This window comes from Drosophila persimilis, unplaced genomic scaffold (genome assembly GCF_003286085.1).
Source record: "Drosophila persimilis strain 14011-0111.01,24,50 unplaced genomic scaffold, DperRS2 tig00000652-arrow-arrow-pilon, whole genome shotgun sequence".
Classification (NCBI taxonomy): domain Eukaryota; kingdom Metazoa; phylum Arthropoda; class Insecta; order Diptera; family Drosophilidae; genus Drosophila; species Drosophila persimilis.
Genome location: NW_020825329.1, coordinates 60724 through 82903, shown reverse-complemented (window position 1 = coordinate 82903; position 22180 = coordinate 60724). Strand labels below are relative to the sequence as shown.

The following is a 22180-nucleotide window of genomic DNA, read 5'->3' as shown; positions in this document are numbered from 1 at the left end:
GAATGGAGTGTAAATATCCTTCTTTTCCTGATTTAGGCGAAAACGCAACGCACTTCAAACAATTTTCAATGACCGGAACATTTTTCTTTAACGTTTGGAAACCAAAAACGCAGAATCGTAGAAGATGACTATATCTTCTAGAGTGCAACATCTGATCGTATTAATATTATAGCCAGCATCAAGAAAAAAATTTCATTTTTTCACGCCCTGTCTTTGCTTAGAGTAAAACATTAGCGCCTAGATCTCAGAGACTATAAAAGCTAGTGCAACCAAATTTGGTATCCACACTCCTAATATATCGGACCGAGACGAGTTTGTTTCAAAATTTCGCCACACCCCCTTCCGCCCCCGCAAAGGATGCAAATCTGGGGATATTCACAAATCTCAGAGACTATTAAAGCTAGAGTAACCAAATTTAGTATCCTAACTCTAACTCCTGTTAGATCTCAATATAAAACGTATATCTCAAAATTTCGCTCCACCCCCTTCCGCCCCCACAAAGGACGAAAATCTGTTGCATCCACAATATTGCAGATTTGAGAAAACTAAAAACGCAGAATCATAGATAATGACCATGTCTATCAGATTGCTGAATCTGGTCAGATCAGATCATTTTTATAGCCAAATAGAACAAATCAATTTGCAGTGGCTACGCAGCGCCCGACGTCACGCTCAGACTGATTTTCTGTCTCTCTCGCACGCACTCTTTGTCGTGTCGTTTAATATTAGCGGCGTCTGCCGGAGGAGAGCCATAATGACTAAGTATCGGGTATAACTGTAGAGTTGCGGTGTCCGCAGCAACTCACAACGTTCCCCCTCGTTCTAAATTAAGTTTTATCTCGCTTTTGACTAAGGGTTCCATTGGCCTTACCGCCTTACCGACATTACCTTCGATTGTTTGCCTTAGTTGACATTTCAGCATATGACTTACATTTTCTCCTCTCATCATCCAAATAATTGATATTAAAAATGTCTTGAGCAACGATTTCATCAGTAACCACCGCTTCGTCATTTATCGAAGTATCTGTTTCACTCATATAACTTATTGGTATGGTATGATCGGTTAAATTTTCAGTAACTGCTTCACTGACTACTTCCGTAACAACTTCAATATCCTTGCTAACAGCTTCACTAACAATTTCATTATCATCGTTACTAACGGTATAACTAACAATTTCATCAACTCTTTACTAACGGTATCACTAACAATTTGATCAACTTTGGCTTTTAATCTTCGGGCATTGTCCGACTAGGTGGCCAAATGCCCCACATGCGTAGCATGATCCAGGCTCCCTTTTTGACTTGAAGCAGTCCTTGGCGAAATGACCACATGAATTGAAGTTGGCGCAGCTTAAACCCTTGTTAGCTGCAGCTTCTGCTGCGGAAGGCGGATTTCCGAGAATGCACGTAGAATTTGCTTCGGATCCGAGAAGCACTGAATGCGAGCCTGATCTCGGAAGCCCGAAGCCGGGATTCCATCGATTATCTTTTCCTTCAACTCCTCTGTGTCTATGTTGATGTTTCTGGCCAGCATCATTTTTTCTTCAAAATACCTGGCAAAATTTTCTTCTGAACGCCATTGACGATTTTGGAATCTGTCTCTTTGATCTCCTTTAGACAAGGTTGCCCCAAATGCCACGATCAATTGCTCGCACAAGTAATGAGCTGATTCCAATATACGTGCGGGATCTGCATGGAGCCAACTCTGAGCGTTTCCTTTGAGCTTAGCAATCAGGAGCATTAGTTTAGTGATTTTGTCCAGCTTATAGATTTCGGCAATATTCTCCAGTTTTTGGCGCACTGTGTCCCGTCGAATTCCATAGTCACTTCCTTTGCCAATGTGAGCGATGTTGCCGAAGATCCCCATATGTTGTTTACATTTGTGTCCTGACGTTTTGTAACACTGTCTGAATCGTAGTCTTTTTCATCACTGTAGTCGATGGTGCTTTTAACATAGGTGCTGTTAGCGCAGCCACTGTTAACTGTGGTGCTGTTAGCGCTGCCACTGTTATCGATATTGGTGGCTTCGTTGCCCTCGTTGATGACGTCATTGGCTTGGCCGACATGCACGATATTATTTATTTCGTCATGAATTTTTTTAGCAAGACTCTGCCTGCATCTATCTCCGCGTGTAATTTCATCAGGGCGTCGTTCTCGGCTTCTACTGCGCTTGGCTGTTCCGTGCAGATTAGGAATTCCTCCTGCATGTCTTGAATCGATGGTGCTGCCTCTTCTACGACTGGTGGCGCCAAAGTTGGTGCTTAACCTGCCAACTGCTGCTGCAGTTGCGGCCGTTTGGCCGATCGAACCTTCGGTGGGTCGCCGCGTGCGCTAACACGTGCGATTAGTTCGGCTTTCGAGCCTTGGGTTGATAGCCCGAGTCCAGAAATCCACCTCTTTAGTTGCACTACCGAGAATTGGTTTAATTAGATGTCTCACATTGTGAGTAGGGCCCACTTCTGAGATTGTGAGAGTGAAATAGATTTAGATGGTTTATTTTTCCGAGCACGTCTTTATTCAACTCATCCGCCATTTAGAATGATTGAGCGTCCATCTCCATACTTTTCATTTGGCCGTCTCTTCGGTATTTTCCTGGAGTGGCCGTACATTTACGGATTCTTAATGTAAGCTATGGATGCCGTATTGGCTGGTATAGGTTGTAATGGGGCTGCCGTACTGAGTGATAGGGGTTATCCTACCAAGTTAGTTCAAAATCTCAAAGACAATAGAAAAGAGTCTGTAATTAATACATTAAAGAAAAATTTTCCAACTTTATTTAAGAAACAACTTGAAGAAATATGCACCCAGTATAGCGATGTGTTCGGACTTGAAAGCGAACCAATAACTACGAACAATTTCTATAAGCAAAAACTGAGGATGATGAACCAATATAACCAGTAAAAAATTATCGATGTCCACAAAGCCAAATAGAAGAAATCCAGCATCAAGTTGGAAAGTTGATCGAACAAAATATTGTTGAACCGTCTGTTTCACCCTATAATAGCCCACTTTTATTAGCCCCAAAGAAAGCCCTTCCGGGTTCTACAGAGAAAAAATGGCGATTAGTAATTGACTATCGGCAAATAAATAAAAAGTTGCTGTCCGATAAATTTCCACTCCCAAGAATTGACGATATTCTTGATCAATTGGGTCGAGCTAAATATTTTTCATGCCTTGATCTAATGTCAAGCTTCCACCAAATCGAACTTGAGGAAAACTCAAGAATTATAACGTCTTTTTCAACAAGCAATGGTTCATATCGCTTCACGCGATTACCATTTGGTTTAAAAATAGCGCCTAATTCATTTCAGAGAATGATGACAATTGCTTTCTCAGGCCTTGAGCCTACACAAGTTTTCCTTGTTCTGAGCAACATATAATTAAAAATTTAACAGATGTTTTCATCTTTGTAGAAAACACAATCTGAAATTACACCCAGAAAAATGTTAATTTGTTATGCACGAGGTGACGTTTTTAGGTCACAGATGCACAGATAAAGGAATCTTACCAGATGACAAAAAATTTGACGTCATCAATAATTATCCTGTCCCTACGGACGCTGACAGCGCTAGAAGATTCCTTGCATTTTGCAATTATTATAGACGTTTTATAAAAAACTTCGCCGAATATTCACGGCACATAACAAGATTATGTAAAAAGAATGTCCCATTTGAATGGACAACAGAGTGTGAAAAATCATTCCAGTACCTAAAAAATAAACTTGTTCAGCCAAATGTATTACAGTACCCAGATTTTAGCAAAGAATTTTGCATAATCACAGATGCAAGCAAGCAAGCATGTGGAGCAGTTTTAACTCAAAACTATAATGGACTCCAACTCTCAGTTGCATGTGCATCAAGAACATTCACTTAAGGTGAAAGCAATAAGAGAAGCTACAGAACAAGAACTAGCAGCAATACATTGGGGGCAATAACACATTTTCGACCATATATGGCAAACATTTTACAGTTAAAACAGATCACAGACCTTTAACATATTTATTTTCTGTGGTAAACCCAAGTTAAAAATTAACACGCAGGCAACTCGAGTTAGAAGAATATGATTTTACAGTAGAGTATTTGAGAGGAAAAGACAATTTTGTGACAGATGCCTTGTCAAGGATAACAATATCCGACCTAATTGACATGAATGGAAAAGTCCTGAAGATCACTACCAGGCAACAAAGTAGACAAAACAATTCCTGCGGAGGAAATAAACAAGAAAGTCTTGAAAAAGCTTCTAAGCCCAACGTATACGAAGTCATCACAAATGACGAGGTAAGAAAAGTAGTGACTTTGCGAATAACAGAATCCACGTGTTTATTGAAACATGGAAAAACAGTTGTAGCAAGAATTAATATACTAATTTATACTACAATGGAATTCTTGAGTTAGGTCAGTTTTTCCAAAGGCTTGAATGGCAAGCCGGTGTATCTAAAATCAGCCAACTAAAAGTGGCACCGAGCGAAAAGATCTTTGAATCAATTTCAATAGATACTTTCAAACAATTGGGCAAAGAAAATTTAAAATCATTAAGAGTAGCGCTACTCAAGCCGGTGAACCAAACAAATAATGAAAAAGAAAAAGAAGCAATATTGTCTACATTCCATGACGATCCAATTCAATGAGGTCATACAACGCTAGCAAAAATAAAGAGACAATATTATTGGAAAAACATGACTAAACATGTAAAAGAGTACATGCCTGACGTCGAAAACGACGAAACACACCAGATCACCTATGATACTAGCCGAAACACCAGAATATGCTTTTAACAGAGTGATAGTAGACACAATTGGTCCACTACCACGTTCAGAAAATGGAAATGATTGGATAATATGTGATTGGACAAAGTATTTAGTAGCAATTCCAGTTGCAAACAAAAGTGCAACAACTGTCGCAAAAGCCATATTCGAATCTTTTATTTTGAAGTACGGTCCAATGAAGACGTTCGTTACGCACATGGGAACAGAATACAAAAGTTCCATTATAACTGACTTGTGAAAATATTTAAAAATAGAAAACATAACGCCTACAGCACACCACCACCAGACATTAGGTACCGTTGAAAGAAGTCAAACGACATTCAATGAGTACATTCGTTCATATATATCAGTAGATAAAACTGACTGGGACTTATGGTTACAATATTTCGTGTATTGTTTTAACACAACACCATCAGTAAGTCATAATTATTGTCCATATGAACTAGTATTTGGAAGCCAAAATAACTTACCAATACAATTTAACAGCGTAGATATCATAGAGCCTATATATAATATAGAAGATTATTCTAAAGAAGTTAAGTTTAGACTAGAAAACGCGTATAAAAGAGCGCGAATACTTTTAGAAAAACATAAAATCAATCAAAAAGAAATAAATAATAAGAAAGTATCAGATTTTAAAAAGAAATAGGAGACCAAGTTTACTTAAAAAATGAAACAGGTCATAAATTAAAACCCTCTTATATAGGACCTTTTGAGGTCGTTGGTATAGAAAACAATAATAATATAATTATGAAGAATAAGAAAGATAAGGAAAAACAAGTTCATAAGGGTAGGCTAAAAAGATTAATAAATAAAAAAAAAACAAACCGAATGTATGTATATATATATTTCAAAATACCAAAAAATTTTAAATACAACATAGTATATAAAGATATAAAAATAAAAATAATACCAATAAAAAAACGAGGGGGAACGTTGTGAGTTGCTGCGGACACCGCAACTCTACGGTTATACCCGATACTAAGTCAGTATGGCTCTCCTCCGGCAGACGCCGCTAATATTAAACGACACGACAAAGAGTGCGTGCGAGAGAGACAGAAAATCAGTCTGAGCGTGACGTCGGGCGCTGCGTAGCCACTGCTAATTGATTTGTTCCTTTTGGCTATAAAAATGATCTGATCTGATCCAGATTCAGCAATCTAATAGATATGGTCATTATCTATGATTCTGCGTTTTTAGTTTTCTCAAATCTGCAATATTGTGGATGCAACAGATTTTCGTCTTTTGTGGGGGCGGATGGGGGTGGGGCGAAATTCTGAGATCTACGTTTTATAGTGACATCTTAAAGGAGTGTGTGCACCAAATTTGGTTACTCTAGCCTTAATAGTCTCTGAGATTTGTGGTTGCCTCAGATTTTCGTCCTTTGCGGGGGCGGAAGGGGGTGTGGCGAAATTTGGACAGGAAACGGTCAAGGTCCGATATCACAGGAGTGCGGATACCAAATTTGGTTGCTCTGGCTTTTATAGGTTCTGAGATCCTTGAACTCATATTTTGCAATTGGCAAAACCGACCATGAAACCTGTGTGTTAGAGTGAGACAGAGCGAGAAAGAGTGAAATTGTTTTCGTGATTCTGGCTGTAATAATTATACGATCTGGTTCAGATTTTGCACTCTAGAAGATATAGTCATCTTCTACGATTCTGCGTTTTTAGTTTTCTCGTATCGTCGAAATTGTGGATGCCACAGATTTTCGCCCTTTGTGGGGGCGGAAGTGGGCGGGGCAGAAGTCTGGATCCAAAAAATCGTTGCTCTAGCTCTTATAGTCTTTGAGCATTAGGCGCTGAAGGGGACGGACAGACGGACGGACAGACGGACGGACAGACGGACAGACGGACGGACAGACGGACAGACAGACATGGCTCAATCGACTCGGCTATTGATGCTGATTAAGAATATATATACTCTATGGGGTCGGAAACGATTCCTTCTGGACATTACACACATCCACTTTTACCACAAATCTAATATACCCCAATACTCATTTTGAGTATCGGGTATAAAAAAATGAGATAACATACAAGATATAAAAAAAAAATTATTTTTTAAAAAACTACATAATTATATTACGTTATTTCTCTAAAAAGGGAGGTGTAGTATTGGTGTTGTATGCCAAATAAGCATACATATGCCCACAGTATTATAGTGTATACAATATGTCAAGTGGTCAAAGTTAATGTAGAGTATCACGCTCATAAACATAAAGACACTTTGTCGCAATGTTTACGTAACACAACCGCACTCAAGAGCTGTAATACGATCAGTCCCTTATATGTGGACTGGCCTGCATCGTGAGAACTGCAGTGTCGGCAATATATTCCAAGTTGCCAAATGAGCATTCCATTCTTACAAACATAAATATACACATACATATGGCATGCTATATAATCCCGTTCTGCCGCTGCTCTTAGCGACAGATCTCAACCAAGAATATTATGAACCTTAGGCTAAAGAAGTTTATGAAGAATAAATTGGATTCATTCCGAACAAAACCAAAAGGCTGAACAGAAGTGTTTTCTCTTTTTAAATTATATTTCAATTCTCATTCTACAAGGTCCTTTTCGTGTACATTAACAGATACACTTAATTTTGATGTGTACACTATTAGAATTCACAATAAAATTCAATAGGGCTGTACTGTATTTTTCTTAGCTATTTTATATTAAGTTAAAAATTCGATAAATAATTCTGCGAATTTTACACAGAGTCTTCATCGGGCACTGGAGAAACAAGAGAAGATCGTGTAGCTCGTCAAGTAAAGGAGATGTTAGTCAAAACACCTTTAGCTTTTGATATGTTCGACGTAAGGCACCATCTTCTTGCTATGGGAGCGACCAGTTCGATGAACATATTCCTTCGCCAGGAAATCGACAGAATGCAACGCGTAAGTCAAATTAATCTTAAACTGGTTCTGTTGCAGAATTATGCATAGGTAATATTACGAAATGAACATGCCACTGTTATCGAACTGATAAATGGCACCCATTTCACCGAACACATAACGAAGGCTTCTATAGACTCAGCAGTTTTTAAACCTTTTGTTACCTATAAATATAATTCATTGACCTTAGAATGTAGAATGACCTTAGGGTGTTGTTAATGATATCATATCATTTAATTATACCCGATAATCAAAATGAATATAGGGGTATATACATATATGTAAGATATTATTTAGAGTATTGTTTATTCGTATTATTATCGCGGTGGCCTGGTATGTGTGCTTACAAAAGTCCTTAATGTTACGGCTTATTTCTGCTGATTTTCTGCTGCTGCTTGAGTCACGTCCGTATGCTGCTGTTCTCTCCTTTTCACTGCTTCGCTCAGTTCCTCTTCTTCTCTGTCCGCTGTTGATCTGCTGCTGTTACTACTGCTGTTGCTGCTCATCAGCTGTTCCTCTGCTGCTGTTATTACTGCTGTTGCTTATCACCGCTGCCCACTCAATAGGCCAGCTGGTCCACTCCTTCTTACACTCGGTCAACCTGATTAGTCATCGGTCCGTGATGACCATGCGTCCTCGTTTTCTACAGAAAAGCTCCATAGTTTCATGTTATCATTGCTTGTGGTCGTATTGCTTGGTCCTTCGACGTCTGCTGTCTTCCGAACATTATAGCGTCCGCCTCGTTTCACGTTGGTTATTTCGTATGGCCCTAAGGATTCGCTGGCCATCTTTCTTCCGGTTACAAATTGTGTTCTACGTATGGCTACGAGATCTCCGACGTTGTATCCGTATTCGCATTTCCGCTTGTTATCGAATTGTTCCTTGTATCTGTCCTGGGCCTGCTGAATATTTTCTTTTGCCTCTTGTCGCATCTTTTGCCTCTCGTCTTCAAAATTATCAACCATCTCTTTTTCTATTTTCAACGCTGTTAATAGCCCTCTGAACTCGCGGTACGAACTTATACCATCTTCCAGGTTCCTCCGACGACAATTTGGAAATGATGCTCAGAATAGATCGGTTTACGCGTTCAATTTGTCCGTTTCCTCTTGGTACCCCTGTGGTGCTCCATATGTGTTCGATGCTCTTTTCCTTGACAAACTCCTCAAAGCTTGAAGATGTAAATGCTGCTCCACGATCGCTTACTATGCGTGCCGGATTACCAAATACATCAGACCACTCCCTTAACTTCTTGAGAACTTCGTCTGCTCCTGTTGTCTCTGTGGGATACATCCATACGAACTTACTGAAGCTATCAACCACTGCGAAGATGTACTTGTACTGCTTTGAAGTAGCATCCATAGGCCCAAGGTGATCCACGTGTATAGTATACAGCGGCTGTGGTCCTTTGTCGATTTGATGCAGAAACCCCTCTTTTTTGCCAAGCTTTTTGTTGTAGATTATACATTTCATACAGTTTCCTATGATCTGCATTACTTTTCCTTCCAGATGTGGAATCCAATAGCTCTGCTGTACGGTATGCATTGTTTTTTGAGCGGCAAAGTGTCCTGCGTTGTGTGCGTCGGTTATTATTTCTTTTTCTAATGACTTCGGTATTGCCAGCAAGTCCGTGCCTTGCACCACTTTGTATACGAGACCAGCTTTGTCATATGGTTTACTTTTCTAAATTTCGGAAACTGCTTTGATCATCGTATCCTCCTGCTGGGCTTTCTTAATTCTTGCTGTGACTTCCGAAGATACCATCATGACATCAATTGGGTACCTACTCAGGCAATCCACATGCTTCAGCCGTTCTCCTGGTTTGTGTTCCACTTCAAAGTCGTAGTCCTGCATAAAGGACCCATTGGGCTACCTCCCGCGGAACGTCCTTCTTGCTTAACGTTTGCTTGAAAGCAGCGCAATCCGTTATGAGCTTAAAGTTGGTTCCACGCTAGGAAAATTGCTTTGGCTTCCTGTATATAGCTATGCTGTCGTGCTTCAGACTCCGAGGTTTTCTTACTCCAGAATAAGATCGGATGCAATTGTCCTTCGTGCCATTGTAACAACGGCGCTGCAAACCCGTCCTTTGACGCATCAGAGTGTATCTCGGTTTTTGCATTCCTGCGATAAAGTTTCAAGACCGGCTCTTTCACCAATGCTTCCTTTAATGTAGCGAACGCCTGCTGCTCCTCCAGACTCATTTTAAATGGGACATCTTTTCGCAGCAGATTGGTCAGTGGTTTGGCGATTAGCGAATAGTTTCTTATGAATTTACGGAAAAACGCAGTTAATCCTAAAAACGACTGCACAGCCTTTATGTTTTTCGGCATCGGGAACTTGCTGACGGCTTTGGTTTTCTCCAATCCAGGCTTGATTTCACCTCCTCCAACTTGATGACCCAAAAATGTAATGGTCGACTGCAGAAATCGGCACTTCTTCCACTTCATCTTCAGCCCGTATTCAGCTGCAGCATCAAAAACCTTCTTCAGCTTTCCCAGGCATTCGTCGGCGGTTTCAGCGTGTATAACGATATCGTCCATGTACAGGTCAAGAATGTTTTCATTTATAAGGTTTTGAAAGCTGCTGGCGAATTGCAAAAACCGAAAGGCGCACGGTTGAACTCAAAGAGGCCTTCCTTCGTTATGAACGCCGTATATTTTTTGCTGCTTTCTTCCACAGGAACGTTGGCCCATTCATCGATCTGCTGCTTGACAACGTCGGCTTCGCTGATGGCCACTCGACTTTCCGGCAGGGGAGAAAACTTATATCCTCCTGGCGTTGATGTCATTGTGAACTTGGATATAAAGTCGTGTCCAAGCAACAATTCGCATCCGACGGCATGATCGGCCACCACAAGGAATTTGTGTGCCAGTCGCATTCCGTCGATCTCCACTTCTGCCGTAAACTGCCCAGCGGAGCGTGTGATGTTCTTTCCAAGTCCCCTCGAAGTTGACGAACTGGCTTGCAGATGGATACCACTCATTTTGCAGAACACTGACATCTTTAATAGGGAAACATCTGCATCGGTGTCTATGAGCCCCTTGACTTGCACGTCGATAATTTTAAGAGACTTCAGGTGTTTTTCCTCGTATGCAACGTTTACGGCAGCAGCACTCGGGCAATCTTTTCACATGTGTCCAGTCCGATTGCAGCGGAAACACTTTAATGCAGCTCGGCAATCACTGCGTAGATGCTCCTGGGATCCACAATTGTAGTAGTGTTGCTTCCTTTCATATTTGGTGAAATTGGACTTCTTTCCGAACGGCTGTGAGTCTTTTTGTTTCGGGGCCAAACCCCCATCAACAGCGAGCGTTCTTTCGTAGATTTCGTACTTCTCTCGCAGCTGCTTGTATGAGCTGCATCCATACAAGGTGTACTTATAATCCGTTTTTAAATTCAGTCCGTCGACAATGTATCGAATCACCGACTTCGTTTCTGTTGTCCCACGTGCAGCAATGCGTTTCATATGTAGTATATATTCGTGAAAACTTTCGCCGGCAATCTTCACTCGCATAGACTGTGAATTTGCGCACTGCATGAACGCTCACACTCAAACTCCTGTAAAAGTTGGTGACGCAATTGGCCGACTCATACACTGCTGTGGACTCGAGAAAAAGAGCGGATGTACCTGTCATCTTTGCTCGGGCTTGCACGTATTTTTGTTTGTCATTTAGTCTGTACGCTTCAGCGTTCAGCTCGAAGTTAATAAACCACTGCTGTACCGACATATTTTCTCCGATGAATTCTGGAATAATTTTGGCAAAATTTTCCACTACCAGCTTTGCATTATTTTTCTTGTCTATTTCATCAGCATTTATTTTCATCAAGAGCAGTTGAACCAGCTGTTGGAGCGTCTGTGTGTTTTCTTCTAGGAGTGTTGACCTCATCGCTTCCTCGTTCGCGTTTTGCCGGCGATTGATCCTGTTTTCTTCTGATCCACTTGGGCCTTCGTTTTGCTGCATATTTCCGGCTGGTGGTCCACTTGTATTTTCCATTATAATTCTACTGCGCAATACTCTTGTGGGCAGCCGGCTTGAAACAACCCTTTTTTCTCGGTTCTTTTCACCCACTCGCTGACTCGTTTCCTCTGCTTGTGGCTTCTGAGAGTCAAATGCGCAGTTTTTTTGCACCGAATTTTTGCTTTTCCGTCTCGCTTCGTCTGCTGCCGGCTTCTGAGACATGAGACACACAATTTTAGATTTTTTCCACTTTACACAGGCAGTACGCGACCGGTTGAGCCCCCAAATGTAAGATATTATTTAGAGTATTGTTTATTCGTATTATTATCGCGGTGGCCTGGTAGGTGTGCTTACAAAAGTTCTTAATGTTACGGCTTATTTCTGCTGATTTTCTGCTGCTGCTTGAGTCGCGTCCGTATGCTGCTGCTCTCTCCTTTTCACTGCTTCGCTCGGTTCCTCTTCTTCTCTGTCCGCTGTTGATCTGCTGCTGTTACTACTACTGTTGCTTATCACCGCTGCCCACTCAATTGGCTGGTCCACTCGTTCTTACATATATATATGTATAGTTGTTCAGCATCAACAGCAGAGTCGATTAAGATGTGTCTGTCTGTCCGTCTGCCCGTCCATACCTATGAGCGCCTAGATCTCAGATACTATAAGATCTAGAGAAACCAAATTGAACCACACCTGTGGTATCTCACTGTTACAAATGTATTTCAAAATTTCGTGCCTTTCGCCCCTACAAAGGACGAAAATCTGTGCCATGCACAATTTTAAAAATACGAGAAAGTCAAAAACGAAAATCATAGAGAATGGCCCATATATATTAGATCTGAGTCAGATCGGATCATTTTTATAGCCAAATAGACATACAGCGCTCTACACTTTCTGCCTGATTTTCTGTCTCTCTCTCTCACCGACTCTTTGTCGATTACATATTCGCCTTTATGAAAATTTTGATTCACTGATAGCTCTAATTATCTTCGAAAGAGCTCTATGGATTATTTCTCATTTTCCCAATAGGTTTGAGAACTGCATTTTACAAAAGTAATGCAGTTTTAGTGGTGAACGGACGTTTACTAGATTTAAATGAAAATAGATTTCTCTTAACTTCGATGTGTTGACGCCAAGTGAGCCGTCTATCGAAATGGACACCAAGGTATGTTACTTCGTTGGTTTGTGGAATCTTAATGTTGTTCAGAGGCACTGGTGGGCAAGTTTGTCTGTTTAGGGTAAAGGTGACATGTTTGTTTACTTGTTCAATACTTCCATGTTTTTTGAGAATAGCAAATTTGTGCATTGGGATTGCACTGTTGTTGTGTGGGTGTTGCTTGATATGATTCAGAAGCAGCTTTTCAAGTGTCTTTGATAGGCACGGCAGGAGACTGTCTGGGACTTGTCCTTTCCGGATGAATCCTTTGGATCATTGTTATGACAGTTAAATATTAAGGTGAGAAAATATACTTCCCAGCTCGGCAATTCTATGAGCTCTTTAGGGAGTGTGCGTGAACTTGAATTCGGCGACAATCACAATTGTGGTGAAATATCTGCCTCTATCTTGAACCTGTATCAAGGCCTGTCCAGACATACACAATTTCCTCAGCAATGGGCAGCAGCACATCCAAGGGTGTCAAAGTCGCTCAATTCGCTGCATCAGAACCCGTCGCCGCGACAAATGGTGGTGGTGCCAAACCCAAGTGCAATGCATGCTGCGCCTGTCCCGAGACCAAGCGGGCACGTGACCAGTGCATGGTAGAGCGCGGCGAGGAGAACTGCACTGAACAGATTGAGGCGCATAAGAAGTGCATGCGCAACGCCGGCTTCAACATCTAAACCACTCTAACCTCCCAGCCTCCCTTCCCCCTGTTTGTTTCTGTTGCATCTCATGATAATTATTATAGTCGTAATTTAATTGAAAGATGAAATCGTGGCTCGGCACTTTGATAATTAATTGCTTTGAGACTTACTGACGTCCTGGCTATTGTAACTTCTTCTGCTTGGAATATACAAATTATTGGTTAGTGGTTAGTGGTTATCTCTTTTAAATTTCTGAATTAATCTCCACCTATCCAGATTCCCGTATTGTTCCTGTGAAATTACCAAATTTGGTTGCTCTAGCTTTTATAGTCTCTGAGATCCTTGGACTCATATTTTGCAATAGGCAGGACCGACCATGAAACCTGTGTGTTAGAGAGAGACATAGCGAGAGAGAATGAAATTGTTTTCTTGATTCTGGCTATAATAATTATACGATCTGGTTCAGATTTTGAAGATATAGTCATCCTCTACGATTCTGCCTTTTCTGTTTTTTCGTATCTTTGAAGTTGTGGATGCCAGAGATTTTCGCCTGGAAGTGGGGGCGGAAGTGGGCAGGGCAAAGTTTTGAAATATACTTTTAACAGCGACATATCACAGAAGTCCGGATATAAAATGTCGTTGCCCTGGCTCTTGTAGTCTTTTTGAGCACTAGGCGCTGATAGGGACGGACAGACGGACAGACAGACAGGGCTTAATGGACTCGGCTATTGATGCTGATAAAGAATATATATACTTTTTGGGGTCCTTCTGGACGTTACACACATCCATTTTCACCACAAATCTAATATACCCTAATACTCATTTTGAGTATCGGGTATAAAAATGACCTGGTGTTAATACATCCAGATCGTCAATATCATATGTAGGGCGTGAATTAAGTACCGCTTCAATTTGACATAATAGAGTTGCTACTTCCTAATAGGTTAAATTATTGTCCCCAGTGATATTTCACTGATTTTACCCCAGCTTCCCCAAAACCTCCGATGTGCCTCCGGTCCTGCCCGGGGAATAAAATGCCACTCGATCTGTTCTCTTTCTAATATTGGAACCACTTTAATGTTGTTTTTGAGGGCTCTTTGGTTCCACAAAGTTCGTACCATTATCGGAAAAGATTTTTGCACATTTTCCTCCTCTTGAGAAAAATCTTCTACTGCTACTACTTCTACTACTTCCAAATTAATCGCCTTTATCGCCTTGCACACGAATACGGCAATATATAGCTTACGTAGTAAACTCAGCATTCTTTTCCGGGATAGTGTTGCATTTGCTTCCCACGTTATTGTGTTCACAAAAACCTGGTTAAAGCTGGAAATTCTTAGTTCCGAGGCTTTGGCAGGTCGGTACACAACTTTTAGGAAGGACCGTTCGTCTCGATTTGCAGGAGGGGTTCTGATTGCAGTGGACCCTAAATTCACGTCGGAACGCCTGTGTGTAAAACTGATTCTTCCCGCTAACGCTTTAACCGCTGTTTCTTCCTCGCTATCAGATAAAGATCGTATAATAGTCCTTGGTGACTTTGTTGACGGCTTGCTTGACCTGTCCCTGTCTCAAGTCAATCATGTGAAAAATTCCTTGGGTCTATGGATTGATCTGTGCTTTGTATCGGTTCCGACCATAGTGTTGTTAACCAGAGCCCTTCAGCGCACTATTCCTGAAGACGCCTAGCATCCTACTATCGATGTGTCGCTAGATATAGGACAAACTGTATTGGATCGAACGAGTAGGCTACCTGAACGTGTCTGCTGCTTTCGTAAAGCCGAGTTTGGGAATCTTAGTAACCTCATTAGGGATTTTGATAGGTCCGTTTTGTACTTGTGCACTGATGTCATAAAAGGCACAAACATTTTTTACACTGCTCTTGGCACATTTTTTGATTTTTGTATCCCGCTTTCTGGTCCGCTTTGATCTGGAAAACCCCCTTGGTTTACCAAAGAGTTATCCAGCCTAAAAAACTTACGTTAGGTTAGGTAGAGGCGGCTGCCAAACTCGCTCGGAGCCCGGCACACTTAGGCCGGTGTCGGCCCGTTGTGATACCGCTTGGGATCATTCCCTCTCTGCAGTGAGATTTCATGTCAACAGTTGGATGGGATCCAGATGCTCTTATAAAGTTTGCGATCTTTCTGGGCCATAGCGTGGACATCTCCGACCATGCTTGGGCTCATGCCCCACTTTAGGCCGATAGCTTTTTTGCAAGTGTAGAGTGCTTTCGTTGCCTTCTTCACCCTATCCTTGATATTCAGGTTCCAGTTAAGCTTTTTGTCAATTACCAACCCTAAGTAGCTTGAACTGTCGCTGAAGGAGAGCCTGTATCCATTTAGTATTGGGGGGTTGAGGGGCGGGACAACTGCAAACTGGCGGTGGTTCTGGGTCTTTGTCGAGGACGTCGAAGTAGCGGTCGGACAGTGCCGCTTCCACCCACTTCCACGGACTCCTTGGGGTTCTTGGTATTTGGCTTTGCTGCCGGTCCCGGTGTCTCCTGCGAGCGCTGCCTCTTGGCTTGGGGAGCCACCTTTTTCTGTTCCAAGGTGAACTCCGGGAGCACGGCCGAGGCCCATTCCACCTTCTTCAGCCAGTCGGCTGATGGGCTGGCTTCACTGCTTTCGTGTTGCCGACGGAGTATGTGCCCTGCAGTCCTCTTTTCGCCACAGGTGTATCGTTTGGCTTGGGCGCTTGTCGACGGCAAGTCAACCCCTTCCGCTTTACCAGAAGGTCGGGCAGCCGCAGTATTGCTTAGCTTCCCTTCGAAGGTGTCAGCTTCTGGAGTTACCTTGCCACCCACGCGGGATTCGGGATGGGACCCCCTCGGGTTCGCACAGGCGCCTTCCACCTTAAAGGTATTCTTTGCTGTAGAGCCGGTTGGGCCAGGCCTTTGGGCTGCTGCCTATCCGTGCTTGGGATTGCTCCCGGTTGGCATTTGGGGAGCGCCGCACTCATTTTTGTTTTATTGTTGTACATCTTGTTCCCACGAGATGCAGAGAAAGGGAAAGGTCAGCCCGGGCAGAGATCCACGTTGCCCGGGTAAGGCATCATTAGAACAGGGGGCTGCCAAGTCCCTGACCCATCCGTTAGCGACTGGGCTAGTTTTTATACCGGGCCCCCAGCCAGGCTGACTCTCGACACGGGTCGAGTAAGACACCTAATCCGGCCAGTGTGAGGTGGGTTTGAGGGCTGGGATGTGTGTAGGTATCGTGTATGGATGGGAGTGTGTGAGCTACTTATTGAGGCGGCACCACAAGCGCATCGTCAGTGCTGCTACCTAGCTAACACCCGCTGGCTGTCCGGGACTGCTTATTTCGGTACTCTCCCGTGAGGGATGCCCGCTTATTCGCAGCTGATAGCGGTAGGCCGTTCGCTATCCGCAACCCGCGACCCTTCCGGCGGCCTCAGCTAGGCCCCCTTTGAGCTACCTCACGAGCTCATCAGACCAGAAACTTAAAAAACTTAAAATCAAGACTTTACAAAAAATTTCAATTTTTCCAAACCACCTATTCTGAAGAAAGCTACTCTGGTCATCCGAACCCATACGGCTTACCGAGGTCGAACGGCATTTTCAGTCCCTTGTTAAATGAATGTTCTTTACTTCATGATCTTCGACTAGTTAAGCCTGTGTTTTCACCGGGTCCAGACGGGGTTCCAGGTTGTGTACTCAGGTACTGCGCCGACTCACTGTGTGGACCCTTGCTTTAACTATTCACCCTGACCATTGATTCTTCTTGCTTCCCCGCGATCTGGAAGGAATCGTCTATAATTACTCTCCATAAAAAAGGTAGCAAGTCTGAAGCAAAAAATGATAGAGGTATAGCAAAGTTATCCGCTATTCCCAAAATTTTTGAGGTTTTTTTTTCAAGTCACTTATATCTCCAACTGAGCATGGATTTTTAAGGCGGCGATCAACCATCACGAACTTGTTAAAGTTAACTCTTTCATTATTAAAGGCTTTCAAGGTAACTTACAGGCGGATGTTATTTACAACGCTTTAGTAGAGCATTCGACTCTGTAAACGATTCCCTTTTAGCACATAAACTTTACCTTTTAGGGTTTCTGCCCAACCTACTGAGATGGATTTCTAGCAGTAAAGGTTTCTTCGGGAGTACCAGAGGGCAGCCATCTATGCCTCTGAAATGTCCTTGTACTGGACACAGAGTTTAACATCATCCGCATACATAAGTACTCGAGAGTATGTTAATACTGAAGGTAAGTCATTAATAAAGAGTGTGAAGAGTAAGGGGCCTAGATGGCTGCCCTTTGGTACTCCCGAAGAAACCTTTACTGGTAAAGAGAGGGAGTTTTTGAAGAGGACTCTTTGAGACCTAGAACAAGGTTAGGTTAGGTTAAGGCGTCAGCCGGGAGGGGGGGGATAAGAGCCGTCCGCCCCCAAGCTCACTTGGACCTATAAAAGGTCCGTTGTGTTGCCGCATGGGCATGTGCCCCTTCGCGTTGCCTGAACCGTGAGAGCATACTACTGCAGGTTAAGGGCAGTCCCATCCGATGGCTTGGATGTATTTGGACAAGGTCCCTGGTTTGATTTCGGACAGGTCCGAAATGTCCGTGAGGAAAGCGGCCCCGAGAATACGAAGACGACGATTTCCAAGGGCTGGGCAGTGGCAGAAGAAGTGGGGGACCGATTCCTCCTCCTCCTCGTCGCGACAACTCCTGCAGAAGTCGTTATGAGGGATTGACAGTCTAGAGGCATGAGTGCCGATCTGCCAGTGTCCCGTAATGGTTCTAGTAACTGCAGAGCACTGTGCTCTGCTGAGTTTATACAGCTCTGCTGAGCGCTTCTTCGATCGATATGGCCATATCAAACTTGAGACTTTACAGGAAACGGTTTGCTGCCATCTCCTATTGGCATTTTGCTCGAACAATTCGTGCGTGAGGAGCCTGCACGTAGCCAGTGGCATCGCTACTTGCTTCCTCTCCGATAGGAGAGGAATCGTAGTACCCTGCCTGGCTAGCTCGTCGGCGGCGTCGTTCCCCTCGATGTCCCTGTGGCCGGGGACCCATATAAGGAAGAGATCTAACTGCTCTGCGATCTCGTGCAGAGACCTGCGGCAGTCATTTACAGTCGCTGAGTTCGACGATATTGAGCCTAGAGCTTTGAAAGCTGCTTGACTGTCCGAGAAGACGCACACTAAGTGCGTATCTAGAAGTAGTTTGGAGACGATCGAAATGGCCTCCCTGATGGCTTCAACCTCCGCTTGGAACACAATACAGTGATCCGGGAGCCTGAAGCAATGACTGATGTTCAGCTCGCTGCAGTAGACTCCGCCTCCCACGCGGCCGTCTAGCTTTTAGCCATCAGTGTAGAAGTGGACCGCATTTGCAGGTCCTGGTTCGCCCATCTCCCAGTCCTCCCTAGGTGGGATTGATACCTGGAAGGACGTCGAGAGGTGATCATCAGGATTCCCGAGTGCCCAACCGCGGATGCTTTCCACAGTCTGGCTTCTCTCATTCTGAGGGCGGAAAGTGTTGCCACCTTCTTTCCCATGAGATCAACAGGGAGGAGGTCTAGCACAGTATCCAGGGCTTCCCCTGGAGTAGTGCGTAGCCCGCCAGTTATGCATAGCTCTGCCATGCGTTGAACTCTGATGAGTTTATTGAGGCATGTCCTTCTGTCTAAGGCTGGTCACCATACCACCACTCCATAGAGCATGATTGGTCGTATGATGGCGGTGTAGAGCTACCGAACTATATAGGGGGTCATTCCCCATTTTAGTCCGATGGCTTTCCTGCAAGTATAGAGGGCCACTGTGGCCTTCTTTACTCTATCCTCTACGCTCAATTTCCAATCGAGCTTTCTATCGAGGATTAGGCCAAGATACTTGGCGTTGTTGCTGAAGACTAGCGTTTCCCCACATAGTCTTGGGGGAATCAGTACCGGAACTTTGTACTTCCTAGTGAAAAGCACCAGTTCCGTTTTAGACGGGTTAACGCCTAACCCGCATCTGTCTGCCCATTTCGACATTTTCGTAAGAGTACTTGTCATGCACTCACACAACGTCTGCGGAAATTTTCCGGAGAAAGCTATGGCAACATCGTCCGCGTACGCCACCACACGGCAGCCACCCCCCTCTATCTCCCGCAGCAGTGTGTTCACTGCCACGTTCCATAGGAGGGGCGAGAGGACTCCGCCCTGCGGTGTGCCTCTCCTGACAAATCTGGTACACGTTGACGTCCCCAGTGATGCCTCAACCGTCCTGCATTGTAGCATCTGATCGATCAGGCTCACCGTCCTGGAGTCAACGCCCAGATCCGTCAGTGCACCCGTGATGGCGGTCGGAAGGATGTTGTTAAAGGCGCCTTCTATGTCGAGAAAGGCTACTAGGGTGTACTCCTTAAAGTTAAGGGACGCTTCGATGATCGATGTGATCGAGTGTAGGGCCGTTTCGGTGGATCTTCTCTTCCGAGAGGCATGCTGGGAGTCTGAGATCAGACTGGACGGAATGCACGCCGTGAGATGCAGCCCCAGGAGCCGCTCCATCGCCTTTAGAAGAAAAGACGATAGACTTATGGGTCTGAAATCTTTTGGGGCAGTGTGCGAGGGCTTGCCTGCCTTGGGTATGAATACGACTTTGGTCTGAAGCCAGGTTTCAGGAATGGGAGAAGATTCCCTCGTAAATTATTTTGAGCCAGTTAATGGCTTTATGACCCGCGTGAATCAGTTGGGCAGGGAAAATGCCGTCTGGCCCCGCGGACTTGTAGGGTTTAAAGCTTCTGATCGCCCAGGAAATGTTCTCCTGGCTTAACAGTCTCAGGATGGCATTTGAGGCGACAGAAGGAGGCGTGAGGTAGTTGGGTCTGTTTTCATCGCAGCCAGGGAAGTGGGTATTTAGGAGAAGATTTAGCGACTCATCGCTGGACGTAGTCCACGACTACGGTGTTCTTCAAGTATCCCAGGGTGGGTGTTGTCTTCGAGAGAACTCTGCGCAAGCGTGAGGTTTCTGAGTTACTCTCGATTTCGCTGCAGAACTTACGCCAGGAGGCGCGTTTGGCTTTTCTAAGTTCTTTGTTGTAGGTTGACAGACTGGCCTTGTATTCGGCTCAGTTTTGCTCAACGTTTTCAGCCTTAGCTTTATTGAAGAGTCTCCGGGAGGCTTTCCGGAGTTCACCCAGTTTTGGATTCCACCATTCAGGTTTCTTCCGGCCTCTGTTCTTGCCAGAGGGGCATGCTTTGTCGAGCGCCTTATTGCAGGCGTCGGTAAAGATCTTAAGAAGACGAGTCGTGGCCTCAGTGGAGAACTCCTCCTCAGATGGGGGCTCCTACCTGTGGTCCGAGAAGGAGTGCTCTTCCAGGACCCTCCAGGATACAATGTTACGCTGTATCTCATGAGAGGAAAGCGTGAGGTCCAGGACCTCCTTGCGGTTTTTATTATCAAAGGTGGGATCACTACCCCGGTTTAATAAGACCATCTGAGTGGTCAGTAAGTAACTGAAAAGGTACTCACCCCTTTCGTTTGTGTCAGTGCTTCCCCACTGACAGTGATGTGCATTGGCATCACACCCCACAATTAGGCCGATGTCCTTGGCCGAGCAGTCTGCGATTAGAGCCCGGAGAGGCGCGTGTGGAGGGGGGTCTGCTTGTTCATGCCCCATGTATGCGGAGCAGATCCTCAGTGAGCGCTCCTGGCCTTCGAGGCTCACTGCGGTGTGGTCTTCATTGCTGAAATTTGGGAGCAAAAATAAGTGCAACTCTCTTTTTGCAAGAATGCAGGTACGAATTTTACCTGCGGTTTCAGCTACGTATAGCTTGTAGTCAGAAGTCCTCAGACCGGAGACCCTGTTTCCGAGGACCCAGGGCTCCTGAATGAGGACTATGTCGGCTCCACCCTTGGCCAGGTGGAGCAGTACAGCAGCGCATGCTGCCTTACAATGGTGGAGGTTTATCTGCAGGAGCGTCAACGACATTCCTGAGGCTCGCCTCCACCATTGTTGATTCTAGATCTAGATCGCTGTCAGGGGACTCCGGCTCCTCCCCGACAACGATGTGGCTGAGACCTCTGGCTAGGTCTTCGCTCTCGTCGAACGCGTAGTCGTCCAAGATGTCGTCCGACATCACGGACGCTGCATCCGACGCCGGGTTGTCTACCTCGCACGAGGCCCCCTCTTTCGGGATCTCCGGCAGCTCCGGGTCTGGCTCGACCTCCGCTTGCCTGCCCTTGCGATCGGACTTGTAAGTGGATATGGTGACCTTCTTGTAGCCATAATCCACTACACCGTCCGACTTTGCGAGGAGATCAATGGATTCCTCATTTAGGACGAGGATGATCTGGCGCCTATGCCCTTGGATATCCTCCGCCTTTGCCACCTTCCAATCGGCTGTAGGAAGGTGGGGGTTGCAGACCTGCAGTAACCTGAGGATCTTCTCAGGCTCTGCAGGCTTAGCCGAGACCCACGGTCTGGCTCTCGGGCGACTAGGGACATCTTCCCACTTCACGGCCTCCAGTTTCGCCCCTGGATATACCTCTTTGCAGGCCGCCACCGCCTTCATGTAAAGGGCCGCAGAGCGAGCGTCTTGGCAGGCGATGGCTTTCACCTTGCCTTGATGTCACCCTGCGTCCTCACAATTTGGCGGTGGTCCGCCGTTCTCCTCCAGTTCCAGTAGGAACCGGTCCTGGAGCTCGTTCTCCACCAGGTGCCACTTATCGCGAGGGACATTGCCGTCCTCGGCGCACCTGTCCAGGACACCGATCAGGGTCCTGCCCCTTGCCACCTCAGCGAACGACCGGTTCGTGAGGTGGGTCT

The 22180-nt window shown here is 44.7% G+C and overlaps 1 protein-coding gene across 1 annotated transcript in view; it reads left to right on the top strand.

The window, feature by feature from the left end:
- Positions 1–22180, top strand: part of LOC6602918 (dynein heavy chain 8, axonemal) — a 109258-nt gene that overhangs the window by 79440 nt on the left and 7638 nt on the right. The window contains exon 17 of the mRNA XM_026991071.1: positions 7489–7667. Coding sequence (XP_026846872.1) covers positions 7489–7667 — 179 coding nt within the window. The remainder of the gene's footprint in view (positions 1–7488; positions 7668–22180) is intronic.